General features: G+C 47.5%; 1 protein-coding gene across 4 annotated transcripts in view; it reads right to left on the bottom strand.

The window, feature by feature from the left end:
* Positions 1 to 12,785, bottom strand: part of NCAPG2 (non-SMC condensin II complex subunit G2) — a 116,715-nt gene extending 103,930 nt beyond the window's left edge. For 2 of the 4 annotated variants that reach the window (XM_075922741.1, XM_075922744.1), the window contains exons 1-2: positions 12,632 to 12,785; positions 8,655 to 8,767 (exon numbers count right to left, since the gene is read on the bottom strand). In XM_075922741.1, coding sequence (XP_075778856.1) covers positions 8,655 to 8,732 — 78 coding nt within the window. In that variant the 5' untranslated portion in view covers positions 8,733 to 8,767; positions 12,632 to 12,785. Of the gene's footprint in view, positions 1 to 8,654; positions 8,768 to 9,879; positions 10,052 to 11,931; positions 12,561 to 12,631 lie in introns of those variants that run through there. The other 2 variants (XM_075922742.1, XM_075922743.1) reach the window with 2 other exon arrangements.
* Between the last annotated feature and the right edge of the window lie 5,014 nt (positions 12,786 to 17,799).

The raw sequence follows: 17,799 nt of genomic DNA, 5'->3' as shown, positions 1-17,799 counted from the left end.
CTTTATACTAATGAATGCAACTAAATTACCAGTGTGTGTCTAGGAAAGAGATTAGCTTCAAAACAACAATATTCGTGCCTATTCTTCAACCAGAAGCCCTGCTGTGACCACAACTTGCTTGAGATATAAAAGAAGTGGGCCTAGATCCTATTTTATCTCAGATCTGCTTAAATTTTGTCAATGAAGGTCTCAGATGCAAGAATCAGGTCTCCTTGATTGCTTGAAGCTACCCAGAGTAGATGAATGAGCAGTCCTGGGGCATCTTGAGTAATGTATTCGGACATGAGCTTTCATGGGTAAAACCCACTTCATCAGCTGAGGAGTGAAATTCCCACTCCAACTCAGCTGATGAAGTATGTTTTACTCACAAAAGCTAATAAATTTGTTAGTCTCTAAGGTGCCATAGGACTCATCATTATATTTCAAGAGTGAACAAGTTGGATATAAAACATACCAACATGCAATGTAGTTACCCGGTATCTCTCTGCAGGGAATCATGTTTCATTTTTTAGTCAGAGTTAAAACAAGCACATTTTCAAAGTAGTGTGAACATATAACTGATCAGTTCTTTATTAATGGGAATCACATGGTTAAATCTTCATTTGCCATTTCAAAAGTCTACTCCTGGTTGAGTTATTTGGCAGTTAAGCTTCTCAATTGAGTGACTGGTAATACAGTATATGCCATTTGTTATACAGGTTGCACTTCTCTAGTCCAGCACACTGACTGGTGCTAAACCAGAATTTGTTGAACCACTGGGCTCTTAAAATACATTAAGGGGTAAATTAGAGATAAATAACAGCACAGAACACAGAGCCAGAACTAGTGGTTGTAAACAAACTTTATGGGACTGGGACGGTGGGAAACTTGGCCATACCCATGCTAAGTAGACATCTAGCTAACTAAAATCATGCTGGACCACAGACGTTGCTGGACCAGAGTGCTGGACTAGAGAGGTTCAACCTATACTTAACTCTAAAGTCTAGTTAATAGTTCTCGGCTGTGTAATTATGAAATTATACTTTGTTTCTGTGTCTTTTTCTGGAGCTCAGGTGTTTATTTCAGGCATTGGATTGCTGACAGTTCACATTTAAAATTCCCTTATGGGACAGATTTACATGGAAATATAACAGCATAATATTGAAACCAAGCAGAACTCAGTCTAAGCTTTGCTGAGAAAAAGACAGTTACCTGTTCTCTAACTGCTGGTCTTTGAGATGCATTGCTCATGCCCATTTAACAGAACTATGTGTGCCTGCCAGATACATTGGTACCAGAAGTTTTGCCCTAAACGGTACCTGCAGAGGCCATGGTCCTCAGCACCCCCTAAAGTGGTGCATAGATGCAACATTATATGGGGAACACCCCCGACCCCTTCTACCTCAGCCCCTTCAGAGGGGAAGGGCTGGGGAGGGCAGAGACAGAGGGGAGAAGGGTGGGAGGGTGAATGGACATGAGCAACACATTTCGAAGAACACCAGTTACACAACAGGTAACTGCCTTTCTTCTTCGAGTGCTTGCTTATGTCCATTCAACATAGGTAACTATAAGCAGTGTCTACGTAGGTGGGGAGTTATGTAAATGCAGACTGCAAAACAGCCCCAGCAAACACAGCATCTTCCCTGGCCTGCTGCATGATGGCATAATGAAACATGAATTTATGTACTTAACAGATATCCTGGATCTGGACATGTGCAAGGTAAGCCCGTGGGGAAGCTTGAGCCCTAGTGGAGTGGGTCCTAATCAACTCTGGTGGCCAGGTCCTCACTAAATCATAGCACATGCACATTTAAACAGCCCTGGGGATGAGATTGGGGAACCCCTCCCACACTCCACATAGGCCCGTGTCCTCTCCAGGTAAAAAGCCAGCATCTGACACACATCCAGTGCATGGAGGCACCTCTCCTCATTGTTCACGAGGGTTGGGGTAGAAGAATGGCAGAAAATTGTCCTGGTCCACATGGAAAACAGAGACCACCCTGAGGAGAAAGGTCAGGTGTAGCCATAGCTGAAGTTTGTCCTTGAAGAACCAGGAATATGGAGGTTCCGACGCTTGGAACACCAACATCCATCTAGTCCAAGTAATGGCAATCAGAATGCCAGCTCGAAGGAGAGTAGCAACAGGGGGCACATAGCTATGGCTCAAACGGGGTACATGTGAGCCTTCACAGGACCAGGTTCAGGTCCCAATGCAGAAGACGATTCCTGACCTTTAGGTAGACCCTCTCCAGGCCCCTTAGGAACCAAGAGGTAACCCCATGGGAGAATGCCGAGCAACCCTGCAGTGGCAGATGGAAGTGGCTGCCAAGTGGACCTTGAGGGTGGCCACAGACAAACCCTGACACTTCAGGGACAGCAAGTAGTCTAGGATCTCCTGAAGGGAGGCCTTGGCCAGAACCACCCGCCATTATTGTGCCCACATGGAGAAACAAGTCCATTTAGCCCATAAGTGGATCGCGTTCAGGGCTTATGACTCTCAGGGAGAACCTGCTGCACATCCCCTGAACATGCCAGCTCCTGGAGGTTCAGCCACAGATGAACCACACCGTCAGGTGGAGCGAAGTGAGGTTCAGGTGGAGAAAGTGCCCTTGGTCCTGGGAAAGTAGGTTTGATCTCAGTAGCAGCCTCCTGGGCATGTGGGACACCAGGTTCAACAGTGCCCCAAACCAGTGCTGGCAAGGCCAGGCCAGCACAATAAGGATGACCATCACTTTGTCCCTCTTGACATTTTGTAGGACCCTGCCGAGGAGGGGAAATGGAGGGAAAGCATAAAGGAGGCCTTCTAACCACCTGTATAGAAATTCATCTGGCCGAGAGCCCCGCTGAAGGCCAAATCTGGAACAGAACTGTCTGCACTTTGCGTTATCACTTGTTGCAAAGTGATCCACTAGCAGATTGCCTCCATCTTCCCAGACTCAGGCTGTCATGTTGGGGAGAAGTGGCCACGTGTGATGATTGTTTCAGATCCCTGGAAGGTGATGGGCTCCCAGCATGACGCACTGCAGGATGCAAAACTGCCAGAGCCTCATTGCCACTACGCAGAGCTCTGGAGACCAAGCACCCCTCCCTCCCTCCCCCAGCTTGTCTGTTTATGTAATACCTGGTAGCAGTGTTGTCCATAAGTACATGCACCACTGTGCCCTTTAGATGCAGTAGGAACACCTCATATGCATTCCTGATTTCCCATAACTCTTTCACATTTATGTTGAGTGCCCTTTCTTGAGGGGAGCACATGCCTTGGTGCGAAGGGCCCCTATGGGGGCTCCCCAACTGCTATCCAACACATTAGCAACCAGCTCCCTGAAGCACAGGTGAGGGTGGTATGGCACGCCCGACATAAGCTGTGTTGGATCTGTCCACCAGGCCAAGGCACAGAGGACCCCGGGTGGCACAGTCATCATCCACTCCAGGTAAGGTCTTGCCGGAGCGTAAACTGAGGCCAACCACAACTGGAGGGGCCTCATTCTGAGCCTGGCCAGGGTCACCACATACATGCAAGCCACCACATGGCCCAGGATTTGTAAACACACTCACGTTGTAGTTGTGGGAGCAAGCATGAGCTGATGAACAAGAGCAGAGAGTGCTTTGAATCTCTCTTGGGGGAGCAATGTTCTGGCCGTAGTGGAGTCCAGGACCACTCCTATAAACTCTATCCTCTGGGTAGGCACCAAAAGGCATTTATTTTTGTTTATTAGGAGCCCAAAATGACAGCACGTTTCCAGTAGGAAGCGACATCTAGCTGAACTTTCTATTTGGATGGCCTCTTGAAGAGCCAGTTGTCCAGGTAACAGCACACCCGGAAGCCCTGATAGTTCAGGTATGCCACCACCCCCAACATGCCCTTGGTAAAGGCCATAGTGGCTGTAGACAATCCAAAGGGGAGCATAAACTAGTCAGCTCTGGGAGGGGCACCTCCACTTCGGGGTCAGTGGGTGGTCACTCCAACCCACAACACCCAGATCCGTCTCTGGGGGGGCGGGACGGGGGAATTAGAACAACCACCAACCAGTCTGGGGTTCCATCATCCTTACCTCAGGGTGGGCGGACAAAAAGGTGAACAATAACAAGGGCGGCCTGGGTTTGGGCAGGCCAATAAATGAGAGACAGAGGCCCGGCCTTAGTTCAGGGTGGGCTGCCAAGTCTATGGTGAAGAGGGCCCAGTCCTAGTCTAGGGCGGGCCGCAGGTAAAGTTTGTAGGGTGGCCCGCCTTCAGTCAGGGCAGGGCAGCAGGTAACAGTTCAGAGCCCTGCTTTTGGTCAGGGTGGGGCAGCAGGCACAACAGTTTAGGCCAGCCCTTGGCCAGGGCAAGGCAGCAGGCAAAGCAGTCTATAAGCCCAAACAGGTAATTAAGGCCCAGTCCTGGTTGAGGGTGGGGCCACAGGAAAACAGTTTGTAAGACATATACGGTTGGGTCTTCTTGCTCAGGAGGGTTGCAGGCAGCTTGCCAGCGATGGCGGAGAGGGGGAGACTACCACCCAAGCGGTGGGTTGCAGGGGGGGGGGCACATGCCCGCCCGTCCACTCTACTGTGCCTTGGCCCAGGGCCCTAGAGGCAGCAGGTTACTGCTGCTGGATTAGCGGGGGCTCCAGCCCAAAAGACGCTGATTCGGGCAGGTCTATGTCCATGCTGTCCCTGGGCCACTTCCCTCCTCACTCTCAGCATGTACCTGGTAGTCCTGTAGGCCTCCCACAGCGTCAGGGAGAGGGGCGGTCAAGGTCCATAGGCCACTCCTCTGTGGCTTGCAGGCTGTTTAGGAAGTCTAGGGAAGGCTGGTGTTCCTCCAGGCCTCCGTGCAGCAAGGGCCCCAGCAGTCCACGCCAGCTCACTACCTCCCCAGGCATTTGCTCCACTCTGCAGTGTGCAGGGGAGCCCTCTGGTTTCAGCTGTTCCTTCAGGCCGCTGTGCAGCAGGGATCCCGGTGGATCACGCCAGCTCTCCACCTCCCCACGCCTTAGGTCCCTTCCTCGAGATGCAGAGGAGCCCTCTGGCCTCTTCAGTGGTTGGGGCCTCACTGGCCTGGCTAGCAGGCTTTTTACCTCTCTGGCCCTTGGTTTCCGGCCAGGTGGCTCATTAGGGCCAGGTTCAGCTATCCAAGGCTCTGGGAGGGGCACCTCCCCTTCGGGGTCAGTGCGTGGCCACTCCAACCCACTACAGGGAGGAATGCAAGTTGGAAATGTTTCCTTGCAACTACAAATCTCAGGAATCACTTGTGGCCCTCAAAGATGGCGATGTAGAAGTATGCATCTTTGAGGTTGAGTGGCATACCAGTCCCCAAGATAACAGTTCAGGGCCAATAGTGGCTCCATGTGGAACTTGAAGTGGGCCAGATACTCGTTGAGCCCTCACAGTTCCAGTAGAGGTCATAAGCTCCCTTCATCTTAGGAATAAGAAGCAGTGAGAGTAGAAACCCTTGTTCTTGAATTCCAGTGGTATTCGCTCCAGTAGCCCCCACCTGGAGCAACTGGAAAAGCTCCTGTTCAAAGAGTTGCTAGTAAGAGGGGTGGGAGCAGGGATTGGAAGGCAATATAAGGGAGAACTAGAGGGTATAGCCATATTGGACAGTGGCCAGGACCCAATGGTGAAACGTAATTTCTCTCCATCCAGAAGGGAGGGACAGAGCCTGGCAGAATCCCAGGAGTCAGATGTTATCCTCAGGTGCAACCTGGGGGATAGCTCAGTGGTTTGAGTATTGGCCTGCTAAACCCAGGGTTGTGAGTTCAATCCTTGAGGGGGCCATTTAGGGATGTGGGGCAAATCTGTCAGGGATGGTACTTGGTCCTGCTGTGAGGGCAGGGGACTGGACTCAATGAACTCTCAAGCTCCCTTCCAGCTCTATGAGACAGGTATAACCTGAGGCCGGGGTGGCTAGGCTTCTTAACCCTGTGGGGCTGGTCCCTTGTGCCCACCACTTGGGGGGGAGGGGGGGGGCAGGTGTACCCCAGTCCTCAAGGCCCTGGTATGCTGGAAACTGAGTGAGTGACCTGGGGCTGAACCAGGAAGCCTCAGGGTGCCCATGGGCACCACTGTGTCTGTCACTGAGACTATGGCCATGCGAAGGTGGCACCGAGGTTGACGCTGCTATCTGTTGTGCTGTCTGCTGCACTGGGGGATGGATGCCACTTCCAACACACCATACTGCCAGAGTGGATGCTTGCTGACACCCACAAAGAGGAGTGGCAGTTTTTCTAGTGCCAGGCCTCTGTCACCAATGGAGATCACCGTAACTGGGAGAGTCTGGAGCATCAGCAGAGTCTGGAGCATCAGCAGGAACTTTGAGGGCCTGACAATCCACTCCTTGAGTCCAGCAAATGGTGCCAGACCAAGGTTCCACAGTGGTGGGACTGGGACAGGGACCAGAAGAACTGGTTCATGCCTCGACAGCTGAACAGGCTTGGTGCCGGCAAGTACCTCTGGTTCATGCCTCGACAGCTGAACAGGCTTGGTGCCGGCAAGTACCTATGGCACAGCAAATGGCACTGGTGCCGTGGTGAGAGGACCCTTTGGCAGCACACCTCTGGTGCAGGGGGGACGTGTGCTTGCATAGGTCTGTGCGCCAGCGCGCCAGCATAGGTCTGTGCGCCAACTCTGGTTACACGGAAGATCATGCTTCATGCCCGTGTCTCACGTGCAGACATATGGAGACTTAGTAGCACTCTCTTCTAAGACACTGGAGAATGAGGGATAAGACCATGCCTGGCAATCAAGGACTGACCAGCAGTTTACCCCAAGGCCGGTGCCAGTGTCCCATAGACATCAGGGCCGGTGCCAGTGTCCCATAGACATCAGGGCAGGGGTGGAACCAGCATGGCACTTATATCCTGTGTCGCCTGGAAGGCCTCCAGCATGGAGGGATGACAGATCTCCAACACGGACTCTGTGCCTTTGGGGCCTTCTCCAGCCTGTCCACTGGCTGACTGCCTTTTCTCCCCTTGAAAAAGTGACAAGCAGTCCTGTGGCACCTTATAGACTAACAGATTTACTGGAGCATAAGCATAAGCTTTCGTGGGCAAAGACTCACTTTGTCAGATGCATGTAGTAGAAATTTCCAGAGGCAGGTATAAATATGCAGGCCTGAATAAGGCTAGAGATAATTAGATTAATTACATCAGGGAGGGTGAGGCCACTTCTAGCAGCTGATCTGGAGGTGTGAACACCAAGAGAGGAGAAACTGCTTTTGTAGTTGGCTAGCCATTCACAGTCTTTGTTTAATCCTAAAATGATAGTGTCAAATTTGCAGATGAACTGTAGCTCAGCAGTTACTCTTTGAAGTCTGGTCTTGAAGGTTTTTTTGCTTCAGGGTGGCTACCTTTAAATCTGCTACTGTGTGTCCAGGGAGATTGATGTGTTCTCCTACAGGTTTTTGTAGATTGCCATTCCTAATATCTGATTTGTGGCCATTTATTCTTTTATGTAGGCACTGTCCAGTTTGGTCAATGTATATAGCAGAGGGGCAATGCTGGCATATGATGGCATATGTTACATTGGTAGATGTGCAGGTGAATGAATCAGTGACAGTGTGGCTGATCTGGTTAGGTCCTGTGATGGTGTCGCTGGTGTAAATATGTGGGTAGAGTTGGCACAGAGGTTTGTTGCATGGATTGGTTCCTGAGTTAGAGTTACTGTGATGCAATGGATAGTTGCTGGTGAGAATTTGCTTCAGATTGGCAGGTTGTCTGTGGGCAAGGACTGGCCTACCTCCCAAGGCCTGTGAAAGTGAGGGATCATTTTCCAGGATGGGTTTTAGATCACGGATGATGCATTGGAGAGGTATTAGCTGAAGATTGTAGGTGATGGCCAGTGGAGTTCTTTGGTTTCTTTCTTGGGCTTGTCTTGTAGTAGGAGGCTTCTGGGTACATGTCTGGCTCTGTTAATCGGTTTCCTCGCTTCCTCGTGCGGTTATCGTAGTTTCAAGAATGCTTGGTGAAGATCTTGTAGGTTTTGGTTTCTGTTTGAGGGGTTGGAGCAAATGCGGTTGTACCTTAGTGCTTGGCTGTAGACAATGCATCCTGTGGTGTGTCCGGGATGGAAGCTGGAGGCATGAAGGTAGGCATAGCGGTCGGTAGGTTTTCTGTGAATGGCCATAAGAGCTTTTTTGAGCAAGAGGTGTGGACGTGATCTTACACAAGAAGTTTTTGCGCAAAAACTATTGTGCAAAAGGCTTCTTGCGCAAGCATGTAGTGTAGACGTAGCCTATGGGTACTTGCTTAAGGAAAAACTTCTGGCACCAGTGTATGTGGTAGGCATGCACACCTATGTCGAATGGACATGAGCAATCATTCAAAGAACAGAAGTATCCTATGCAAACTGTACAAATAAATATGCTCAAGTCAGTTTAATTAAGATCCCCTAACACCACACGCTATATCTTAGTAAAGAATAAATAGAGGACAGGTGCTGGTATAATGCTGACGAACCCTGGTCATCTGCAGGCAGAACCAAATCTGAGACCTCAAGAGTTTAGTGCATACTAGATTGGTAGCCAGAAGACATTCAGTCTAAGTTGGCAATGCATTTTAAGTATTAATTTTTAAAATTAAATTAGTACCACAATAATTATTCTAAACATGTATGCAGTTACTAACATGGAAAACCAAAAGAAAAAATCTAAGTATGATAGTGAAATCCTTCCAAGTCTATTATTCATATTTACTTACATGAATTTGCATGTAATTCACAAACTTCTCAACAGTATCTATAGATACAACTTGTAGAAATGCTTCACGTCTTGTCATAATTTGTTTTTCTCTAAAGTCCTTAATTTGTGAAGCTAGAAGGAAAAAGAGTCAAAGTTATCAAAGAAAGTGTCACCTGAAAAGAAAATATTTTTCAATCAGTATATTTTGCAAACAAAGAGGCATGATGAGAACAAAAGTAAGATCAATACATTTCTCATCCAAATAATTCTCCTTAAGAAACAGATTATGTCATTCATTGTCCCAAAAATCATGTTAACTGATAGCTTTACTAGTCAGTTTTCTGGTTTATAATGACACCAATCTTCAGAAACTGTACTTTAAAAAGAAAAACACTTAATTTAGTAGAAAATAGACCATTTTTAAAGAAAATTTTTAAATGGAAATAATTTTTTCCACCAAACTCTCCTTTTAGCTAATAATGGATATCACGATCAGCAATATTTACTTACACAAAGCAACAAACAATGGCATTTCAAGTTTTTCTTGATACTCACCAAATTCTTTCAACCTTGACCTAAGACACAAGGGCTACAGCAGCAAGAGATAAAGTAGTGCCCAATTAACCTACTTTTTTTACTACAATATATATACCCTAGTCCAGTTGTCTGTCTTGGACAGCAATGTCTATTTTTTAACAGTAGTTACTATTATGATGGGAGAAGAAAACACAGTTCTGTAAATATATTAAGCCTAGTTTCTTGACTACACTTTTCACAGTGTATTTCACCATAAGTATGCTTATTGGCTAGTAGACTAGTCACTGACATCCCTATACTGGACTCCATGGCTCTAACAAATCCTGATCCATTACATGACTGCAATTACCCTCTCTCCAAAATCTCTCCCACATCTCACCCACTTCTCCTTGTTTCTAGCACAGGTCTCTCTCAGACTCCTCAAAGATATCCAAATTGATCTGTAGTGTGTTGATGGGATCTCCAGCAAATATGGTATGCAGCTAATCATAGAAGCAATAGGACTCTGGCTCAGCACCAAACTGTTGCGCTCCTTGGTCTTAAGGGTAATTGGTGTAGGTCCTTGGCTTTTATGTGGCACTGCTGCTGATCCCTATCATTTCACTTTGCCTTCATCCCCTATGTAATCTGTTTAGAGATGCCTATCTTTCCACAGATGGTCTGTAGCTGTTCTTGCACAGCTCTTCTCCACACAGAGAATCCAATACCTGTCTACTCCAGGCAGGAGCACATCTATGGAGTTGGTATGGTCAGTTGTGCACAATAACGAGAAGCAGGAGTTGTGCACAAGGAGAAGCAGGGCTGACGGCCAGGAGTGTGGCTGGCAGCAGCAGCGGAGCAGGCACCTGGGACCGAAGGTGTTATGGCTGGTTGCTGGATCTAGGAGGGGCAGAGTTCACAGTGAGGGGCTACCTCCCTACCACTACATACCCTAAACCCGTGGTCCCCAACACGGTGCCTGTGGGCGCCGTGGCGCCCGCGGGGGCATTTGCATGCGCCCGCCAGGTGCTCGGGGCTGGCCTGGCCCCGGGCGCGTGGCGCTTGGCGGGGGGAGCACTGGCCCCCGGGGCGCGCAAGTGTCCCCGCCCCCTGGCGCCCGGCGGGCGAACGGCCACACCACCTGGCGCCCGACAACCTCAAAAGGTTGGGGACCACTGCCCTAAACCATTTAACTGTGTAACCAATTGGTTACATGGATAATTCTTTTCTATATTTTTTACACCCCTAATGATAGCACTGCATTAGCTTCATTACAGGCCGTCCTTGCTATAAGTCCAAGATACGTTAAAAAAAAAAAACACCTTGGGATTTATAGCAAAATAACTTAAAGCAGGGAATTTTTTTTCCTGCAGCTGACTTCCATTTGTGCAAATTGGGGGGGGAGGAGGAGAGGTTTGCACAACTTAAGAGTGGGGAATGGGAGGACTTATAACACATCCGTTTCTATAAGCATCAATTACTTCAGTGTGGAACAGACTTATACCGGGGCCAATAATAGTGGGATGCCCTGTAGATCAAACACAACTCCACACTGCTCTGGGCAAGCAGTTTACTATAATAAAGCACTTGTCAGCCAGAGACAAATAAAGTGTGGACCCCTGACAGCCCACCCCCATAATCCTCAAAGCCACATCCTTTAGGGAACAGAGTGCCAAGGAGGGGAAAGGGCAGGTTAATGGCAGGAAGGGGCAGGGCTTAGGGGACAGGGCCGCCTGCATCCCCCAGGACAGATTGTGCAACTGGTCCAGCCAGGAATGGTCTGTGGACCTCAATTTTGAAACCAGTGTTTTAAGGTTTATATGTTATATAACACATTTTTATATTATTTTTGAGAGAGAGACTGAGAATGGTGAGAACTGATTTTGTTTTAAGTATCTAGATAAAAGGATGAATTTCACAAAATATTGAACTTTTGAACAAAGAACAGGACTTCATCCTGTGGTTTCTAACAATAAGAACAAATTCAATTCACATTTTTCTGCCAGATCTTTAAAAAAAATGGTGCATCTGAGGTGTAATATTGCCTCTATCACCTGGTAAGGAAATTTAAACAAGAATTCAGCATTAGCGAAGATGGACATATAACTATACCCTCACTATCTGAATCTAGCATCCATAATAAGCTCTGTGGTCGCTGCTTATTTCTGAAGCTTATTAGATATTTTCTGTGGCAAAAAAATTAATTTCAGAAACTGTGATGTTTAAAATGGGGGTGCAGAGCAATATCAAAAAAATGTCTTTTCAAGTAAGAAAACAAGACAGGATTCCCACTTCTTTACATTGTAATTCTTTTTAGATAACTATCAACAAGCCTCAGCACCCTTCTGCAACCATCAATAATGCTTATACTTGAGGCATTTTATTGTCATCAATGATATTTACCCACCCATCCCACTTTATTCTCTTCCACATAATTTGTAGATATTTATTGCAAATCGTCCATTATTTGGGTGGCTGACACATCCAACTTTATCATACAGAAAACCAAGAGAAAAGTTATGAGTTGTAATTTCTTTGTGTAGCTCCTCCCCATTTAAAAAAAATGAGCTACAAAGATGTAACAATGTATATTCCAAGGTAATGAGCAAAGGCCTATAGATATTAAACTCAAAATGTAACAGTAAAATTATATGCCAGGATAGGAAAAGCAAGAGAAAACCTTAAGTGGAAGCCTGACATTTCAATTGTTAGTAATGCAAAACCCAGCTTTTAGTTAGTAAGCGAAAACACAAATAATGTGTTGCTACCGTGTCACTGACCTATATTCCATTTGCAAAACCCTTCATCCAAAGAACTTGTAGAAACAGAGCAAAGGAAAAGGCTTATTTCAGTAACTGCCCTGTCCGCAAGGCTCTACACTGGCATAGCACCACTTGCAGCAGCACTTAGAAGTGTTCTGATCAGTTTAGTGGCTCAGGTCCTATCAGTGACCATTTCATAATCAGGTAGATTTCAGCGCTACCATCTCGCCTGCTTTGCTTTGTTTTTGTTTTTTTCCTGTTGTTAACGTCGCCCCACTATTGGCTGCGACGGAACAGCCATTACGCCTAGAAGCCGAGAGGCAAGGCAGCAAGCAGGCTCCTTCGGGAAAGAGCAAGGCCCCGTCTGCTGGCTGGGGCAGAGCGGCGCACGGGACACGCACCCCATCGCTGACCCCGCTGCGCCAGAGACCTCACGATGCGCTGCCCCTAGGCGGCACCTTTTCTCTCAGGGGCGCTACCTGCTGGGGCGGGAGCCCTTCTTCCCGGACGGGACGCAGGAGTCCTGTGAACACGGCACCCGATTGGATTCCGGTAGCCGCCCCGCCACTGCGAGCTCCCTCCCCACCACCAACTCTCCCGCCCGCCTGCTGTCACGCGTAGCCGGGACAGAAACCCCCCAGCCCCGGCACTCAGGCCAGCCCTGACACTGACAAGCAGCCGCATCGCTTCACCCGGCCCGCAACACCCGCAGACTCACACGGGAGCGAGCCGCTCTCGCTCAGCGCTCTCTCGCTCTCCCCCCGGTTCGAATTCTCCCGCGACTGCCGTTAACCGCCGGCGCCGCTCCTTAGCCGCCGTGCATGAAGGGAAATGCGAGCGCGCATGCGCGCGTCCGCCCACTATCCCGTCAGGCACCGAGTTGAGAGGGGGCGTGGCGTGCGCGGGCTGCGTTGCGTGGGTGGGAGGTGCGTTTGAGCTCCCGCCCCAGCCGGTTGCGGCTCAGCAAGGGCCATTGGAGGCCTGAGGGGTGTTTCCCGCCTGTCCCCCACCCCCACCCTCAGCCCCACCGCGCACGTTCCATCACCGCCCTCCCTCCAGCCGCGCGGTTCGGGAGTCTCGTACTCACGGGTTCCAGGGCCTTGGTGCGAGGAAGGCGCGCCCCGGTGGGGAGGAGTAAGGTGACCGCCTGGCCCCGGTCGGCCTGGAGGCCTCCTGTCACTGGGACCTTGCGCGGTGGGAGGGGGCCCACGTTCAGGACGGACTGATAAGCAGTTGCTCAGCCGCAGCCGAAATCCTGTGGCCCGTGGCTGCAGTATAGGTGTTCCCTAAGAGCCTGATAATTGAGGGGCTCTTTTAATTTAGCCCCGGTGTCACAGGTTGGTGCCTGCAGGTAAGAAGTTCTTGTGTCACGGCTTTACCTAGTTCTTTATGCGCCCATCAGGTCTGACACTTCTTAAAAACAGCAGCCGCTGGGCTCTTGCTGGGAGTTGAGGCTTTAAGTGAACTGTCAAATATGAGATGAAAAATATGAGAGTTGATGTTGCCTGTGGTCTATACACGTTTGTCCTTTGCTTCCTGAAACAGAAAGGAGCTTCCCTGGCCTACAGTGGCAGTCTAAAACTCACAAACCATGGGCCATTCCTGGCTGGAGGGACAGCATCATCCAGCCTGAGATTCATGCAAGTGTGGGGGGGCTATTGGCCCCCAAGCCACTCCTTCCCGCCACAACCCTACCCTGAAATCCAGGCTGGGGAGACCATCCAATGTGGAAGGTGCCTGTTAGTGGAATTCCAGGCAGCAAGTGGGAGAGTTATAGGAGGAGGTGGCTATGCTGAAGAGCTTCTCAATCCATGAGGCATTCCTGGAGAGTATTCTTGTGGAGACAACTGAGGCTGAGGAAGCTATCCCAGTACAAAAGACTGCTGACACATCACTGGTGAAGGAGATGGCTGGGAGAGGGGGTAGAAGGAGGACTACACTGACAGCTAGTCACTTCTGAGGCTATGGCTACACTGCCTTTTTTTTTGGAAGAAAATATGCAAATCATACATTTGCATATCATCTTCTGATTCTTTTTGCAGAAGAGGTTTTTCCTTTAAAGGCCATGTGTAGACGGGGCCAAATGTCAGGAAAAAAAAACCTTTTTCACATGAGTCTGTAAAGGTCTTTTATCGGCAAAACCTTTTCTGCAAAAAGAATCAGAAGAAGATATACAAATGTGAGCACAATTTGCATATCTTCCGCGAAAAACAGCCGTGTAACCGAAGCCTGAGGAGTGGTGGAATCTCAATCTCAAATCCTGATTTGACAAAGCCCTGACTGGGATGATTTAGGGTACGTCTAGACTACCGGGTTTTGTCGACAGAAGTTTTGTCGACAGTATCTGTCGACAAAACTTCTGTCGACAAAGAGCGTCCAGACACATTGAGTTCTGTCGACAAAGCAAGTTGCTTTGTCGACAGAACCCTGTAGTCCAGATGCAACCCTACAGGCAATAACACCTTCTGTCGACAGAACTCTTTCGACAGAAGGTGTTATGCCTCGTAAAATGAGGTATACCAGCGTCGACAAAACTGCTGAGTTCTGTCGACGTTATGTCGACAGAATTCAGCGGTAGTGTAGACGCTGGTATAGTTTTGTCGACAGAAGTCCACTTTTGTTGACAAAACTCAGTAGTCTAGACACACCCTTAGTTAGGGTTGGTTGGTCCTGCTTTGGGCAGGGGCTGGACTTGATGATCTCCTGAGGTGTCTTCCAGCTCTATGATCTGTGAAAATCTAACAGTGGTTCAGAGAGCTCATCAGCTAGTTCTTTTAAGGTTGTTGGGTGTAAGTTATCTAAGTCTATTGATTTAAAAATATTTAATTTTAGCATATTGCTTCACATGTTTCTTTGTTACAGATGGTAAACCATCTATACCAGGGGTTCCCAAACTTTTTGACACGGGGACCAATAAATCCATTCACGAACTTTTGGAGGACTGCTAACATTAATTTGCATATTCATTAATCAAATGATGAATATTCAAATAAGTTGTTTCTGGTCATCCCAGAGCCCACAGTGCCAGCTTTAGCAAAGCTTTTGATATGGTCACCCATAATATTCTTGCCAGCAAGCTAAAGAATATGGATTGGATAAATGGAGCGTAAGACAGACAGAAAGCTGGTTAGACCAGGGTTTCCCAAACTTTTTACTTTAGTTGGAACCCTTTTTTTTCTCTTATTGTTTTTTTGCAGCCCAAAAATATAAACACATAAAAAACAAACTGAGAAAATACCAGACATATTACATGTCTGGTATTTTCTCATTAGGTAAATTTTATTATTACTAGATGTATCAGTTTATAGTTTCGAACTGCCTGGCTGGTAAATGTGCTCAGACTGCATGAGTGTGTCTACCAGCCAGACAGTTCACCACTACTCGAGAGGATGTGGGGGGAGGGAGGGAGGGCACAATAGAATCCCCAGGCCGGACTCACTTGTGCTTTGCGGGGGGGGGGGGCAGCACCCCGAGATCCTCATATGGCCAGGTCAGTCCTGCTCCCCGCTGGCCGATTCGCTCCCCCTGCTGCGCTTCTGGCCAGACCCAATACCCCTAATCCCCTCCTGGACAGCCACTTCTCCCCTGCTTCTCCTCCCAATCTCTGTTGGCCAGTCCTGCTGCCCGCGTCCAGCCCTGCTTCCGGCAGCTGCTTCTCTCCCCCCGCCCCCCCATCTTCCCCGACCAGCTCCCTACCCCCGACCTCATGCCCCCCGGTAGCCCTGCTTCCGCCAGCCTCCCAATCTTTCACAGACAGTCCCGATGCCCCAGGCAAGCCCTGCTTCCAGCGGCTGCTTCTCCCCCAGCCCTTCCTCCAATCTCCCTGGCCCGCCCCGATTCCCCGTCCAGTGCTGCTTCTGATGGCTGGTGCTCCCCTCCTCTTCCCCCCTCCCCTCCAAACTCTCCTAGCTATGCATCTGCCGGCAGCCGGAAGATCCAGCTGTAGACTCCGCTCAGGCCGGCCAAGGGCTTGGGGGACCCGGCGCCACACAGGCACTCCGGGAGCCCGGAACACCCCAGAAACCACACTGAGGCCCGGTACTTTTTTCCTGCGGCCAGGTACGGGCCGCAAGCCAATAGTTTGGGAAACGCTGATCCATACCATCCACATATGGGATGGATATACCATCCTGTTTCATTTCAAAAGTCTGTTGAACATTTCTTCCCTTTCTGCATCACTATTTACAATTTTACTATTGCATGTACCAATGGACCTACGGCATTTTTCCTTACTTTTGTTCCTAATATGATTTAAAATGCTTTCTTATTGTGTTTAGCTCTATTCATATTTCATTTACTTCTCCTTTCATTTTTATAAATATTGTAACTATTCTTAAATTCAATAAGGAATTAAATTTGAGTGGACAACAGAGCAAAAACTAAAGTTTATTTCATATTTATTATATATAATTAATGCTATTTTGATGTTTCAAAAATTTACCAGAAATCATTGTAAAGTAGATAAGATGACTAAAATACTTTAAAAAAAAGAAAACGTTTAGATTCCTAAATCATTAAACAAATATATGTATAGACTTGGCAATAATTACATATGAAAAGAAGCGTAAGGGTGTAGCCAAGTTAGTCTGATGGTATCTTGAGATTTCATGGGCACAGCCCACTTCTTCAGATGACCTGAGTTTTAAATTTAGGATGCACAGACCCAAAATAAATAGGGGAGAGGGAAGAGAGGAGAAGGAGGAAAAAAAAGGAGAGGTGGGAAACAAGGAGCAGAGGGTATGAAAATATCAAAGGGAAAAACAAGTAGGCAGACATGGCAATCTATGAACACTTGAAGATTGGATACTTAAAAGAAGCTGATAAGGATCAAAGGATAGCAATAGATAGGAATGCAAGAATTTAAACAGACAAAGAGCTGTTTGCACCTTCATTGAATGTTAGGTTGATAATGTCCCAGCCATCCCTCATCTCAATTGAGGCCATCAGCATGAGAATTGAACTTATGGATGAATAGTAATTCCAATTCCTCTCTGTGTACAGTATTTGACTTGTAGAACTGGTTTATAAGAAGACAGCCACCTGGAGATCTTTTAAAGAGTGATTACGTAGATTGAAGTGCTCTCCAACAGGTTTCTGTATGTTCCCTTTACTTATATCTGATTTGTGTCCATTGATTCTTGTATTTTATACCACTGAATTCACTTGGGCATCAACAATAGAATAAGCCACATTACTTGTAACTTGAAAATTAAGATGATGGTAAGATACAAAAATTGCTAGAACAACAAAGGAGATAAGAACCTTAGGGTACGTCTAGACTACACGCTTCTTTCAAAAGAAGGTTTTTTAAAATAATCTTTCAAAAAAGCTTCTTTCGAAAGAGATCATCTAGACAGCCACCACTTTTTTTTTAAAAGCACATTGCTTTTTCGAATGAGAGCATCCGGGCAATCTGGATGCTCTGTTTCGAAAAAGCCCTGTTTGCGTTCAAGAATGCCTTTTTTTGAAGAATTTCTTTTGAAAAAAGGCATTCTTCCTCATAAAATGAGGTTTACCGCTGTTGAAAAAACCGGCACATTTTTTCAATTTAATTTTGAAAGAATGCAGCGGCAGTCTAGACGCAAGTGAAGTTTTTTCGAAAAAAGGCAACTGTAGTCTAGACATAGCCTTAGAAACCATTCTTTTCCCACACCACCCAGCAGCATCGGTCTTATCTCTCGAGCAGTATATACTAGCAGCCCTAATTTCAAGCATCATTAGAGTGCATCTACATAGCACCCGAAACTCAAAATAATATATGCAACTTGCACTATGTAAAATTTATTCTATAAAATTTCAAGACTATTTTGAAATAGCTTATTTAAATTTCAAAATAAAGTGTTATTTTGAGCCATCCCTCCTTACTTCTCATAGAGTGAGGTTGAC

The sequence above is a fragment of the Pelodiscus sinensis genome, chromosome 2 (genome assembly GCF_049634645.1).
Source record: "Pelodiscus sinensis isolate JC-2024 chromosome 2, ASM4963464v1, whole genome shotgun sequence".
Taxonomy (NCBI): Eukaryota; Metazoa; Chordata; order Testudines; family Trionychidae; genus Pelodiscus; species Pelodiscus sinensis.
Note: the sequence above shows the minus strand (reverse complement) of the source record. Positions and strands in the feature narration are given on the sequence as shown.